Here is a 12,055-nt window from a genome sequence, read left to right on the forward strand (position 1 = left end):
TCTGGCCTGTCGTCCACACCACAGCCTATTGGAGGTCCTGAGTTCAGTTCCAAGAAACAGGACACGTGGGGACAGGTCCGTGTTCCTGTCACCATCGTCATGCAGTGCTGGGTTGTGTAATGCGGCGAGGCTGTCCTGCCTGGCGAAGGCCCCGTGTGTTGTGCTTTGCTTCTGACCAGGCCCCACGTGGAGGAGGGTGGGTGGCTGTCTCTCCCAGCAGCCGGGCTCTACGCTTCCCTCTCCTGACTCCTTAAGAAAGAGCAGGAGTCCTCAATTTATGAACCATCATGGCACCTCTCACATTTCTACCGCGTGATTTTTTTCTGATAATGACTGACTCCTGAATCAGTCGTTGGACGTGAACGTGAAGGAGGGGGTCTGAGTCAGGGTCTTGCGGTGTTTCGTACCCATCACCCTGGTCTCAGCTGAGGTGCTGTACTGTAGATTTGGCTCAATTACAGCTGCAGTTTTTCTTCATGAATAAAGATGTTTTATTAATTGAGAAAAGGGGATATAAAATCTTGAATGCTTTTGGAGGGGATTTTAAAAGCATAATTCAAGTTAAACAGGAGTGATTTTGTGTCCTTAAAGGTGTAACGTGGGCGTAGTAATGCTTTAATACTGAGTCTCAGAAACCGTGCTGTTGGTGGAGCCCGTCGCGGTCCCACGTCCTGTTGCGGAAACCAGGCTCCGCAGCGCCTGGTGGAGTGTGGCCTGCACAGACGGTTGCTCATTTTCGGGCGGCTCGGCCTCCCGCCCTGCAGGCGTGCAGTGGGTCGTTGCCGTGTGGGATGAGAGAGCCCGGGCTGTTTGTGAAAGTTTATACGTATACTAAGGGATTGTCATTTATTATTTATTCTTGACACTTTTTTTTTAAACTAGGAATTACTTGTCATACACACATGGGGATTCGTGTGCCGGTGCATTAATTCACCGCTCGTGTGCGAGGTGCTGGGGCCAGCACAGGCCCTTCCCCTGGGAGCTCACAGCTTAGAAAGTGGATCAAGGCTTATATGATGGTTGGAATCTGCAACCTTTTCAAAATCAGAACGGTTTCAAAACTATTATCTGTTATCTTGCTTAAAATTATTGTTTACAAAGTATTTAAACACACAGGAAAAAACAAAGATACTAGTGAAGCTACTTGTGTAGTCCTCTTCCTTATGAAACAAGTTAGTTAGACTTTAAAAGCCAAAGAACAGTTGATATTTATGTGTAGAAGGGAATTTTTGTTAAAAGACTTCATTTGGGGGAGAGAGAGAAAGCACGAGCAGTGCAGAGGGAGAAGCATTTCTGTGGGTGCCAGTCAGGAGGGGCACCTGCTGGGTGGCAGCCTGTGCCCGTGCTGTGTGCGGCCGAGGCCACTGGGCTCTCGCCGGCGCTCCTGTCCCGGCAGCGCTTCCACACGCGGGCTGCGGGTTGCCACACTCGGGTGAGTTGTAGGAAAGACAGAATTGCTCACACTGTGGGACAGCTGCTCACTTCAGGCCTGGCTGTCTGCTTTGAATACCTGGAGAGCACCTTGTATTCTTCTCATGTCATTCTGGCCCAGGACCCCTTGGCTTTGCCCGTGCCTGTCCATGACATTACGTCAGAACACGGCATCCTTGAGCCGCTGCTTTCCCACCCACGGGCTCCTTCTCAAGGCCCCCTCTGCACTCGAGTCCTTTGCCACTTCAGTCCCAGGAGCACCAGGCAGGGCGCAGCCTCAGGGTCCCCTTGCTGCTGCACAGCTGCCGGGCTACAGGGACAGGCCTCTAGGCACGCCGATTTCAGGAATGCTCAGCCTGGCTCAGGGTCTCCTCCCAGCCCTTGCCCAGCTCTGAGTGTCTCCTTTCTGAGTATTCACTTGGCTCTGTAATTCATGAGCTTAAAATTACACGCATGGTAACCTAATGTAATGATTTGCAAGATGGTGATTTTGTAAGTTTTATAAGGAAGTATGATATACTCTCAGACTATAAAAAGGCTTTCAGATCCAGGCAAATTACAGTATTTCTTTGAGCTATCGTTATCTCTAGTTTCCAGATGTGGAGTCATATATGCCCGTGGTCCCTTCATGTGGATTTGAACTTTAATGAAACTGGTAACTTACTACAAATGGCAGAAAATTTGCCTTTAATTTGAATCAGGTTCACTTTTTAATGTCTCCACCTCCTCATTTGTGTCCCTGTGTTATAACCAGAGATTACATCTACTATAATGACGTGTATGCCTTTAACCTGGATACGTTCACGTGGAGCAGACTGTCCCCGTCAGGGGCTGGGCCCACACCTCGCTCAGGCTGCCAGATGTCTGTCACCCCCCAGGGCAGCATCGTCATCTACGGGGGCTACTCAAAACAGGTAAGACACGGCAGGCAGGGAACCCGGAGCTCCTCTCCGTTGCCTTTTTCACTTTCACCAGGAATGGAAACTTCCAAATAGGATTGCGAATTAGTTTAATAGAAACACTTTCTATTGAAGTAGAAATTGGTGTAGTGTTCATCTGTTTCCCTGTGAATATATTAAGATTTTTTTCAGCCATATTACCCCATATTATGTTGTAACCCATACGGCCCAAGCATGCTGCAGTGTGAATAATTCTGTATTGGGGGGGGGGGGTGCTCTTGATGCCTAAGCCACAGACACCAGCTCCAGTACAGTGTTCTGTTGTGGTGGAGGCCACCGTTGCCGCGAGCACTGTAGACGCGCTGGAGTGAGTGCTACGTGCCTCTGCGGGTGCGTGTGCACGAGTGTGACAGGCTGGCTCTGGTGTGGTCCCCACACAGGGTGCCCTGCACAGTGTTTGCAGCCCACAAGCAGCCCCTCGCCGGCTTGTACACACCTGTGAGCCCCACAGGGATGAGGTGGTGTCTCACTGCAGGCTTTTTCTTAGCCTTTATAGTTTGAAATTCTCCAACATAGTGACTTAAAAGAATTAACGTCCCCCCACCCAGACCTTCTCTAGTTAGCGCTCTGCTGTCCTCACTCCTCGTGTAGGCGTGCCCATCATCCCCCCGTCAGCTCTCTGGACGTATTTCAGAGAAAAGCGCAGACATCAGTCACTTCCCCTGGAACACCGGAGCACGCGTATCAGCATGTAGAGTTCAGTGTTCAAGGTTTTTCTTAACTTTATTTATTTTCCATCATCTCTACACCCATCCGGGTGTTCAGACTCCTGACCCTGAGATCAAGAGTTGCGTGTTCCCCCAGGTGAGCCCGTCAGGTGCCCCTCAATGTTCCATTTTTAATGTACGGTTTCTCTGCAGTGGCGTGCACACGGTTTAAGCGTGTACCTGCTGGTTGTGACAGATGGTGCGTGTGGGTGCTCGGAAGCCCTCGTTCTGCTGTGCCCTTCCCCCACCCGGAGGCAGGTGCCGGTCTCTGCTTTGTCCCACCTTGTCCTCGACATGCCTGTTCTGGGACTTGGGACACATGTGCTCCGTGGAGGAGGACATCCTTCCTTCACTGTGCTTTTGAGATCTGACCACGTTGCACGTTTTCGTTGCTTGCGTCTTCGTGCCGAGCTGTATTCCACAGTGACACGGTTTCTCGGTTCTTTATTCGTGGACCTGGGCTGTTTCCAGTTTTTGACCCTTATGAACAGAACTGCTGTGGGCGTCCTTGTGCAGGTCACTGTGCGGCTCTACGTTCTGGTTCCTTGGGCAGATAGGAGTGGGACTGCTTGGGTCACGGGGTGGGGCGTGTCACAGCCCTTCCCGCACTGGTTGCTCCACAGCCTTGCCAACCCTGGATGCCGCCAGTCTTTTTTATTCTCGGCCGTTCTGGTGGATGTGCGGTGTCTCACCGTAGTTCTAAATCTCGTTTCCCACGCGTGGAACGGGCCGTCTGACTTGGGGGCTGAGCAGGTTGCCTGTGGGTGGTCAGGAGGGTGCTGGCAAGGAGTCTGTCCTGCAGTGGGAGAGTGTCCTGTGTCCGCCTTCTTCCCCACCCCTTTTGCCCCCGTGAGTCATGGCCCTACCGCTCAGGAAGTGGTCAGCCTTTGTTCTAGAAAGAGGACGTTGATTGGTTTTCTGGCCTCAGCTAGAAGTGTGATAGTTGGGAGGGCCCGAGAAACAGGTTGTACCCACACCTTGTGCTTCATCGAATGAACCAGACGGGATACAGGAGGGAAGCTTGTGATGCTGACGCCACTTTAAAGAGATACGATATTTAATCAAAATAGTGCCTCCTTGTCAACAACTGCTCTTCTCCAGCGAGCAGTACCGGCTAGGGGTGTGGACAGGCCAAGACCGCTTCTCTCAGTGGCTGCTTGCTCCAGGACTTTGGCGTTTGAATCACAGTGGAAAGCTTGTCTGTTTGGATCCATGGGGGATGTGTCACAGTCGGGAAGACTGGAGTTACGGCCGCTATGAAATGTTGAAGCGTGTCAGTCTAAGTGGGTGGTGGGCTGCCTGAGTCCTGGCTGGCACACGCTTCACGGTCCTGGAGCCTGGACTGGCGGAGGGCTCCTTCCTGTCTGGTGTCCCCGTCCGGGGCAGGCCTTGTCAGGCTCCGTGGTGGTGAGCTGACAGCCGCCAAATGGCATCAAGTGCAAATGCCCTGGAAGCAGCTTGGAGCCGCCTGAAGAGCAGGGTCTTGTGAGGGGTGGGCGAAACAGCCTCTTGGTTTTGTGTGTCATAGACGGTCCACCTGGGCACCTCAGCGGTCCCCCGTGCCAGGTGTTGACACTTGGTGCTGTTGTGAATCCAAGGGAACCAGGATAAAGTTGTGCTAACTTTATAAAGGACGTCCTGTTGCCAAGATGATGAGGCAGCTGGTTGGCACTGCTGGCTGCTTAGAGGGGCAGGGCCATCTGCCCCGTGCTGGACTCCGGAGCCAGGCATTCCTGGCTTGTTTGAAAGTAGCTCCTCCTTGCCTTTGGGGAGGACAGAAGAGCAACAAGGCCGTAGGCCTCCTTGCCCCTCCCCTCCCCTCCCCTCCCCTCCCCTCCCCTCCCCTCCCTGGGAGCTGCAGGAGCACCTTCTCCCAATGGCCTGTGGCGTTTTCCTTTGTTTCCGGAGGCCCTGGTCAGGCTGTGCTCAGGCGGCTGCTCTCGCTGGCCCTGGAGACACCGGTTCCTTGAAGGTGCTTCTCCGCGTGGTCCTTCTCCTGCAGGCTACAGCCGCTCTGTATGGACCCTCTCCCCACCCTCTGGGGACAGACTGGGGAAGGCTCCAGAGAGCAGACAATTGGCAAAGGCTCCTCAGAGTGCACAGCGCAGGGCCCTTTCTCATCTCAGACCTGTTGCCGCCCCTCGCTGGGGTTGAATTGCCCTGAAACTAGGCGTCTGGAGTGGCCCAGGAGGTTGAAGGGAGTCCGTCTCCACGTCTGACGCTGAGGGAGCTAGAGCTGCTGATTCGAGGACCCGAGTGCAGGGTGTGAGTGCAGTGCGAGGAGGTGCCTGGGTCTCGGGCACATTCTGAGTCGTTCTGGAGATAGTTGTGTTATTTTTCAGTGTAATCTTGTAACACGTGATACGTGTCTCTGTCATAAGTATCTTTGGATTCCATGGATTCCGTTAGTACTACGGTAGATGGAAACGTGTGAGTAGGGAATACATTCTTTGTGAACTGTGCACAGTTTCTGCTGTGTGGCGTCAGTGGCGGCTGTCCTGAGCGTCTTACCCAAGTGCTCGTCCTGAGCGTCTTACCCAAGTGCTCGTCCTTAGAGGCTGAGACCCTGTGTGGAGTGTCATGCTCCCCGGGTGGGAGTTCGACTTGTCCCAAGGCTTATGCAGACCCCATGTCCTCCTCCAGGCTGTGGAGTCTCATGAAAAGACGAGCCGTGCGCCTCTAAAGGCACTGGGCGTTAACGGAAAGAAGCTGCCGCGGGCCATCCACGATAAAAGAGTTACACAGGCAGCTTTTTGTTGGTCCCCTTGGGGACAGGAGATTGGACTTTGGGGAAGTCCCTGCATTTCAGGCAAAGACAGTGCTGTACGGGAGGAGTTAGCGAGCTGGGGGGCGGGCAGCCCCGGCGCCAGCATGCTCCGCTCTGAAGGGGTGTGCGATGCATCCCCCTCCAGCCAGAGCCCGGCCTGCGTGCCAGCCTGCAGTGAAGCCAGGGCCCCGGGCTTGTGGCATCGCCCTTCTTGGGAAGGGTTCTGGCTCGTGGGCCTGGCAAGGAGGTGTGTCGTTGATACAGCATAGAAGAGCCACCTTAACTAGGAGGTTCTGACCCTTGCCGGCAGCAAAACAGCACTCAGGGCAGCAGGGGCAGCGATGCAGGGGCTGCAGCTCAGCTGTGACTTGTATCTCTAATGACAGAGCAGTCACTGAATTCCTTGGCAGGCGGGGCCTCTGGGTGTGAATTCAGTTCCTGCTCGTGCCGGGCCTTATGGTGTGGAAGGGTAGTCCTCCCACCGTGCGAACCTGCTAGAGAAAAAGAATGTCTTGTCTGAATAACTAATGCGCAGACATTGCCTCACTTGAATCCTGCAGATGTGTCCAGAAGGAAGACCAGAGCGGCACACACCCAGTTTCATTTCTGGGAATGCAGGCCATTCCCCATGCAGGGCCGATCCTGAACCTCCTGGGCTTTGGGGTCGTCAGGTCACGTGTCCAGTCTTTGGACAGTTGGACTGTGGCTTTGTTTTACAAAAGGGAAACCAGCTTCTCCCCCTGTAGTAAACACACACCTGTGTTTGCGAGGAAAAGAAGTGCAATACGTATTTCCTGATCCTGTCTTGAGCTTGGGGGTCGGGGGGGGAGTGGAGGGTGGAAGTAACAGCCGCAGGGAGCACTCCTGGTGCCCAGATCTTGGTTTCTAACCATCTCCAGTGAAAGGACCCAGGGCTCCTAGGGGAAATGGCTGATTCCAGGCCTGGGTCAAGAAATGGATGGGATGAGGCTGGAGGATCTTGTGGTGCCCCAACCTAAGGGAGTACTTACAGGAAACCCACAGGACGTGGGTGTGTGAGATGGACACGAGCCGCTGAAAGGATTCCCAGTGGCCAAAGCTGGAACTGTTTTAGCAACAAAGTAAAGCAGATTGGATTACAGCCCAGAGTATAATATAAAAATCCATGAGTCCATTTGATTATAAGCAAATGATTGAATGAATGAATGGATCAGGTAAAGGGACAAATCTCTATGCAGAATTCACATAAATTCTGTAGCCAAGTGCGCCCTTGGGGGGGGAGCATGACTTCCCTCGCCGAGAGTGGGGCTGTGCAGAGTGATGTCCTTCCCTAGAGGACTGTGCAAAGCTGCAGGCCGGGGGGCGGGATCAGCAGCAGTGGTAAGTCGTGGCACCAGCGGGTGTGCAGTGCCGAGAGAAGTGTCAGATCTCAGGAGAGACACAAGGTGCAGCACAGCCGAGCAGAGACCTCCCCACTCCTGAGGGTCGTCAGAGACGGGGAGCCTGGGGCCATGTGGCTGATGTGACGCTGAGGACTCAGGGCAGAGAAACCTTGGTTTCCTTGTTGGAGACCCACAGAAAGTTTTTCAGTGGTAGCAGCTTGCTGGCCAGGGCGGTGCGCGTGAATGTGATTCTCCCAGGGAAGCCTGAGTCTGTGAACTAAAAGATGATGGGGTTGGGGACACATGGGAACTGTGATGAAACTTTATGATGGCCTCGGAGGAGGGCCCCGTGCGCTCTGGGAGAGCCCCTCCACCTAGAACAGGGTCACTGCAGAGCCGTGGAAGTGCCCGCAAGAGAGCGCTGGAATGTTCCTGCCACAATGGCGCTTGTTAGAGTGGTGAATTTTTAACCTTCAGAATCTATTCTTGGTTAATAAATCAACATTTTTTATTATATATGCTCAGTGAGGTCAGAATTGAACTGGCCGTAGTTCCGATTTTCTTTGAGGCTGATCTGAAGGCAGGCTCCCGAGCCCCCCCCCCCAACAGGAAACCAGACCACAAGCTTAAGGGGGCTGTGCGGGGCATTGTGGGTGGCTCCTGACCAGTTCTCACACGACTCCCTGGTCCTTTTGCAGAGAGTCAAGAAAGATGTGGACAGAGGCACCCAGCATTCAGATATGTTCCTGCTGCAGCCTGAGGATGGAAGAGAAGGTACATGCGCTGGGTCATGGGGGTGGCGACAGGCTCCTACGGGAAGCAGGGCAGAGACCCGAGGGCCCGCCTGCCTGGGAATGGGGGGTGGGGGGGTTGGCGAGCCCCTGCACACTGTGCTGGAGTCATGACCAGATCTCACCTGAACAGGCAGGCCAGGCACTCCAGGAATAACCCTAAGTGTCTACACAGCAGGGACAGCCGAGGAGTGTCCACCCTCAGGTGTTCGGGTCGGCCAGCACAAGCGGCATTGACCCAGGAGCTCCCGTCAGAGCGAGTGGAAGTCACGCTTGTCAGCCATTCCCTGACTTGTTCTGGCTCAAGAGCAAGTGGCTGCTGCGACATGGGTCAGTGGCCCCCACATGCACTTTCTAAAGCTCGGAGAGTCAGGTGGTGGCCTGTGTTGAGTCTTGGGACGAGCAGGCTGGGCTAGACCCTGGTGAGCCAGTCTGGTCCTGGGTCTGCTTTGGGACCTGCAGCAAGCCCTCCACCCTCCCCCAAGGCTGTCTGCCACCTTTCCGTCTCTCCCACCCTTACTCCGGGGAGCCGGGCGTGTCTCAGGACGCCAGCCATGCTGCCCTGCAGGGAGCAATGAGGACCTCTGCCTTTCCCTCGGCTCCAAACCTTGGTTCCCACTGAGGAGAAACGTGTCTGGTGTGCACGTCAGGGAGCCAGAGCTGGAAGTGGAGTGCGTTCCAGGCCCCTGGACACTGAGCCCGTGTGCTCAACCTGTGTACCGGGCATCAGGCCCTTGACCGCCAGCGAGAAGTACGTGCGTCGCGGGCCAGGGCACTCGGTGTTTTTCCTTCTCTGTTTCCGTACGATGTTAACATGCTGGCTGTGATGAGTTGACCTCGTGGCCCCGTCCTGGGTGCCCCCGGAGTGGCGCCTGTGCTGTGTACTGACGCACAGTTGGGCACGACATGGTACAACGCTGGCCATTTGTCGCTTCCATTCAGTTGTTCTTAAACGTTCATTAAAGGAACAGTCTTAGTTCTTTTTTCTGGATGTCATGGGAAGACATTTCCCCCATGCTTCACACTAGGTCACGTTTTGAGGGTTACCACGTTAACCAGTATGTGCCGAGAGAGAAAGAGAGAGAGGGCGTGTGTGCACACGCGCATGTTGCCTGCTGGAGAGCTGGGGTGTCTGCGGTTCTGAGCAGTGGGCGAGACTGCACGGCCAGCGCGGAGCAGCTGCCTTGGGCCCAGGGGGCCCCCGCAGGGCGTGGCGCGGTGTGAGGTTCCCCTGGCACTGCGGCCTGCCTGCCTCGCTCTCGGTCCAGCCTCAGAGCCGCAGCCAGGGCGTGCTCTGCAGAGGGCACGCCTGGAGGGCACATAGAAATGTTAGTGCGCGCAGGACCTTCGCGAGCAGGATGAAACTCTGGGGCGTGTTGAACTGTGTTTTGTTTCTGCGGAGGGCTCAGAACGAGTGTGCCCGGTGGCCTTTCACCTGCAGTCTTGTGTTTCTGCTTGTCCCAGTCACTGGGGGCTGGGCGATCCTGGGTGCGGCCACGGCCGGGCTCCCTCTTACCCCGTGTTCCTCTCCTCCCAACAGGCAGGTGGGTGTGGACCCGAATTAATCCGGCAGGAGCCACGCCCACTCCGAGGTCTGGCTTTTCGGTGGCGGTGACCCCGAATCATCAGACGCTGCTCTTTGGGGGTGTCTGTGACGAGGAAGAGGAGGAGAGCCTGGAGGGCGACTTCCTCAACGACCTGCACTTCTACGACGCCACCAGGAACCGCTGGTTTGCAGGGCGGCTGAAGGTAGAGCCAGGCCCCAACGCGCACACGGCATTGGTCACGCGTCACACGCAGCCCCCACTGCACCCGCTTTCCCTCCGTCGTGTCAGCTGGTTCTTCAGCGAGGTTTCGAATTGTCCAAGGCCTCCCCAGTCCCTCTGTGTGTGGGGCCCCATGGGAGCCCTCGGCATCTCGGCCCACGTCCCTCTGCCCACTCCATAGCAGCACCGTGGGTGGCCGTCCCAGCATCGGGGTCCCCCTGGGGTTTTAGGTCTAGATGAGTTGATGGGGTCGGCGGTCCGGCCCACTCTGGCTGAGACTCCACTCTGGTTGGAGAGCCTCTGCGGGAAATTGGGTGGACACGTGGCCCTCTCTGCCTTTTTCTCTGAGGCGGTCACACCCAGGCAGAGGCTCTGTGCCCCCAGGGTGAACTGCAGCAGGTGCTTGGGCTCTGTGGCCCGGCCTTCCCTGGGGCTCGAGGGTGCTGCCTGCTCACCGCTGTGTGTTGCTAAAACACACGGCCTTGCTTTTTATCAACAGGGACCTAAGTCAGAGAAGAAGAAACGTAGGAGGGGCAAAAAAGCAGAGCTCGAAGGTGCTGACAAGCAGGAGCATGGCCGGGCCGGTGCCCAGGAGCCCCTGGAGGTGGTCAGAGAGGTGGTCACAGAGGACGGGACCGTGGTCACCATAAAACAGACGCTGGCTGCCCCGGGCTCGGCTGGACAGCCCCGGTCCGACGAGGAGGACAGCCCCGACGAAGCTGGTGGCCCCGTGGTGGAGCCAAGCCCCCGCTCGAACGCCATGCTGGCTGTGAAGCACGGGCGGCTCTACCTCTACGGGGGCATGTTTGAGGCAGGTGACCGCCAGGTCACCCTCAGCGACCTGTACTGCCTGGATCTGCACAAGATGCAGGAGTGGACGGCCTTGGTGGAGATGGATCCAGGTGAGCGGGGGTGGAGGTAAGCTCCTCCTCCAGTTGGGGCGGGAACCCCGTCAGAGCGTCTCTGCTGCGTCTGCCCCCTCAGATCTGCCCTGTGGCACTGAACCCGCAGTGGGTAAGACCCCACGCCTCCCCTCTGTGGCCGTTCACATCAGGGTGGGCCCCGGTCAGGGCCGGGGGCCACAGCCTCTGTACGTGTTGCCCTGCTCTGGGAGCAGAGGGGGTGGGCTGCCTGCTCCAGTGCTCCGATGAGCCTCAGCCCTGTCCTGGTGGTGCTCAGAGCGGCGTTAGAGCAAAACAGGTCTCACCGAGCCCCTCGTCCAGGGACCGCTGCCTCTGAGCACGTGAGGGCAGAGCTGGCCGCTGACTTGGGGGAACTTCCAGGCCTCCCGTGCTCTGGTCCAGACTGCTCCATCCCTCGTCTCCACATTCACAGGCAGCTGCTGGACACAGGCCACCACTCCTTCCTTTAAGCCTGGAGACTAGAAATAAAGTTAAAATCCATACTTTTGGGGAAAGTTACTCCATGGCCGGTGCGAGACTTCTCAGTCTTCCAGCAAGACCAGGCTGGAGCCGGGGAGCAGGAGAGAACTCGGCATGGGTCTTCTGTTTCTGCCAGTCAGTCTCCTTCGTCCCGCCTCTGCTTGGAGACCAAGAGAATGCACGTTTTCTCTGAGCGTGCGGAGGCGCAGGGGCTCAGGCAGCTTCCACACCATGAGTCTCGTGAGGGGGCTGCCCTGCCTTGTTGACACTCAGAACGTGTGCTTTTGCTTTAAAGGAGCTCAGGAGTGGCTGGAGGAGACGGACTCCGAAGAGGACAGCGACGAAGACGAGGGCACCGAGGGTGGAGACGAGGATGAGGACAGTGGCGAGAGCAGCGGGGAGGCCGGGGGTGAGTGTGGCGCGTGTGCCGGCGAGGGGTGGCAGGAGACCCACGGCCGAGCCGCTCCAGAGGCGGCTGCTCCGCGCCAGACCTAGAGCTCGGCAGTCACTTTGCTTCCCAAGTCCTAATTTTTACTGGTATCAAGAGACTTTAATGCTTCACCGAAGTTTTATTAAAATTGGCTTTGCTTTGTAGACGTGCTGTCAAGGCAGGCTTCAGTTTTTGAACGAACGTTTGTACGGGAGTGTGTCTGAGCGGCGCTGTGCTGGCTGCTTGGTTGGAGGGAAGAGAGCCCTCGCCGTGTGATTTCTGTAAATGTGGTGCTCCCGTGCTCGCCCCTTCAGGCGGTGAGCGGGTGGCCCCTGGAGCTGCCTGACACAGGCCTCCATCCTGGGCTCAACATGCTTCCCTCCTGCCCCCTCCCTCCCCCCGGGGGAGCTCCCACACCCCGGTGCTGCCCGCCGAGCGGCTTGCAGACGGCCTGCCCGGGC

The 12,055-nt window shown here is 56.5% G+C and overlaps 1 protein-coding gene across 3 annotated transcripts in view; it reads left to right on the forward strand.

Moving 5' to 3' along the window:
* Positions 1–11,756, forward strand: part of KLHDC4 (kelch domain containing 4) — a 48,284-nt gene extending 36,528 nt beyond the window's left edge. For all 3 annotated transcript variants that reach the window (XM_026494633.4, XM_026494637.4, XM_026494638.4), the window contains 5 exons: positions 2,186–2,345; positions 7,924–7,999; positions 9,557–9,765; positions 10,282–10,684; positions 11,460–11,756. In XM_026494633.4, coding sequence (XP_026350418.2) covers positions 2,186–2,345; positions 7,924–7,999; positions 9,557–9,765; positions 10,282–10,684; positions 11,460–11,659 — 1,048 coding nt within the window. In that variant the 3' untranslated portion in view covers positions 11,660–11,756. The remainder of the gene's footprint in view (positions 1–2,185; positions 2,346–7,923; positions 8,000–9,556; positions 9,766–10,281; positions 10,685–11,459) is intronic.
* Positions 11,757–12,055: the final 299 nt, after the last annotated feature.

Source organism: Ursus arctos, unplaced genomic scaffold, assembly GCF_023065955.2.
Source record: "Ursus arctos isolate Adak ecotype North America unplaced genomic scaffold, UrsArc2.0 scaffold_19, whole genome shotgun sequence".
In the NCBI taxonomy this organism is placed as follows: domain Eukaryota; kingdom Metazoa; phylum Chordata; class Mammalia; order Carnivora; family Ursidae; genus Ursus; species Ursus arctos.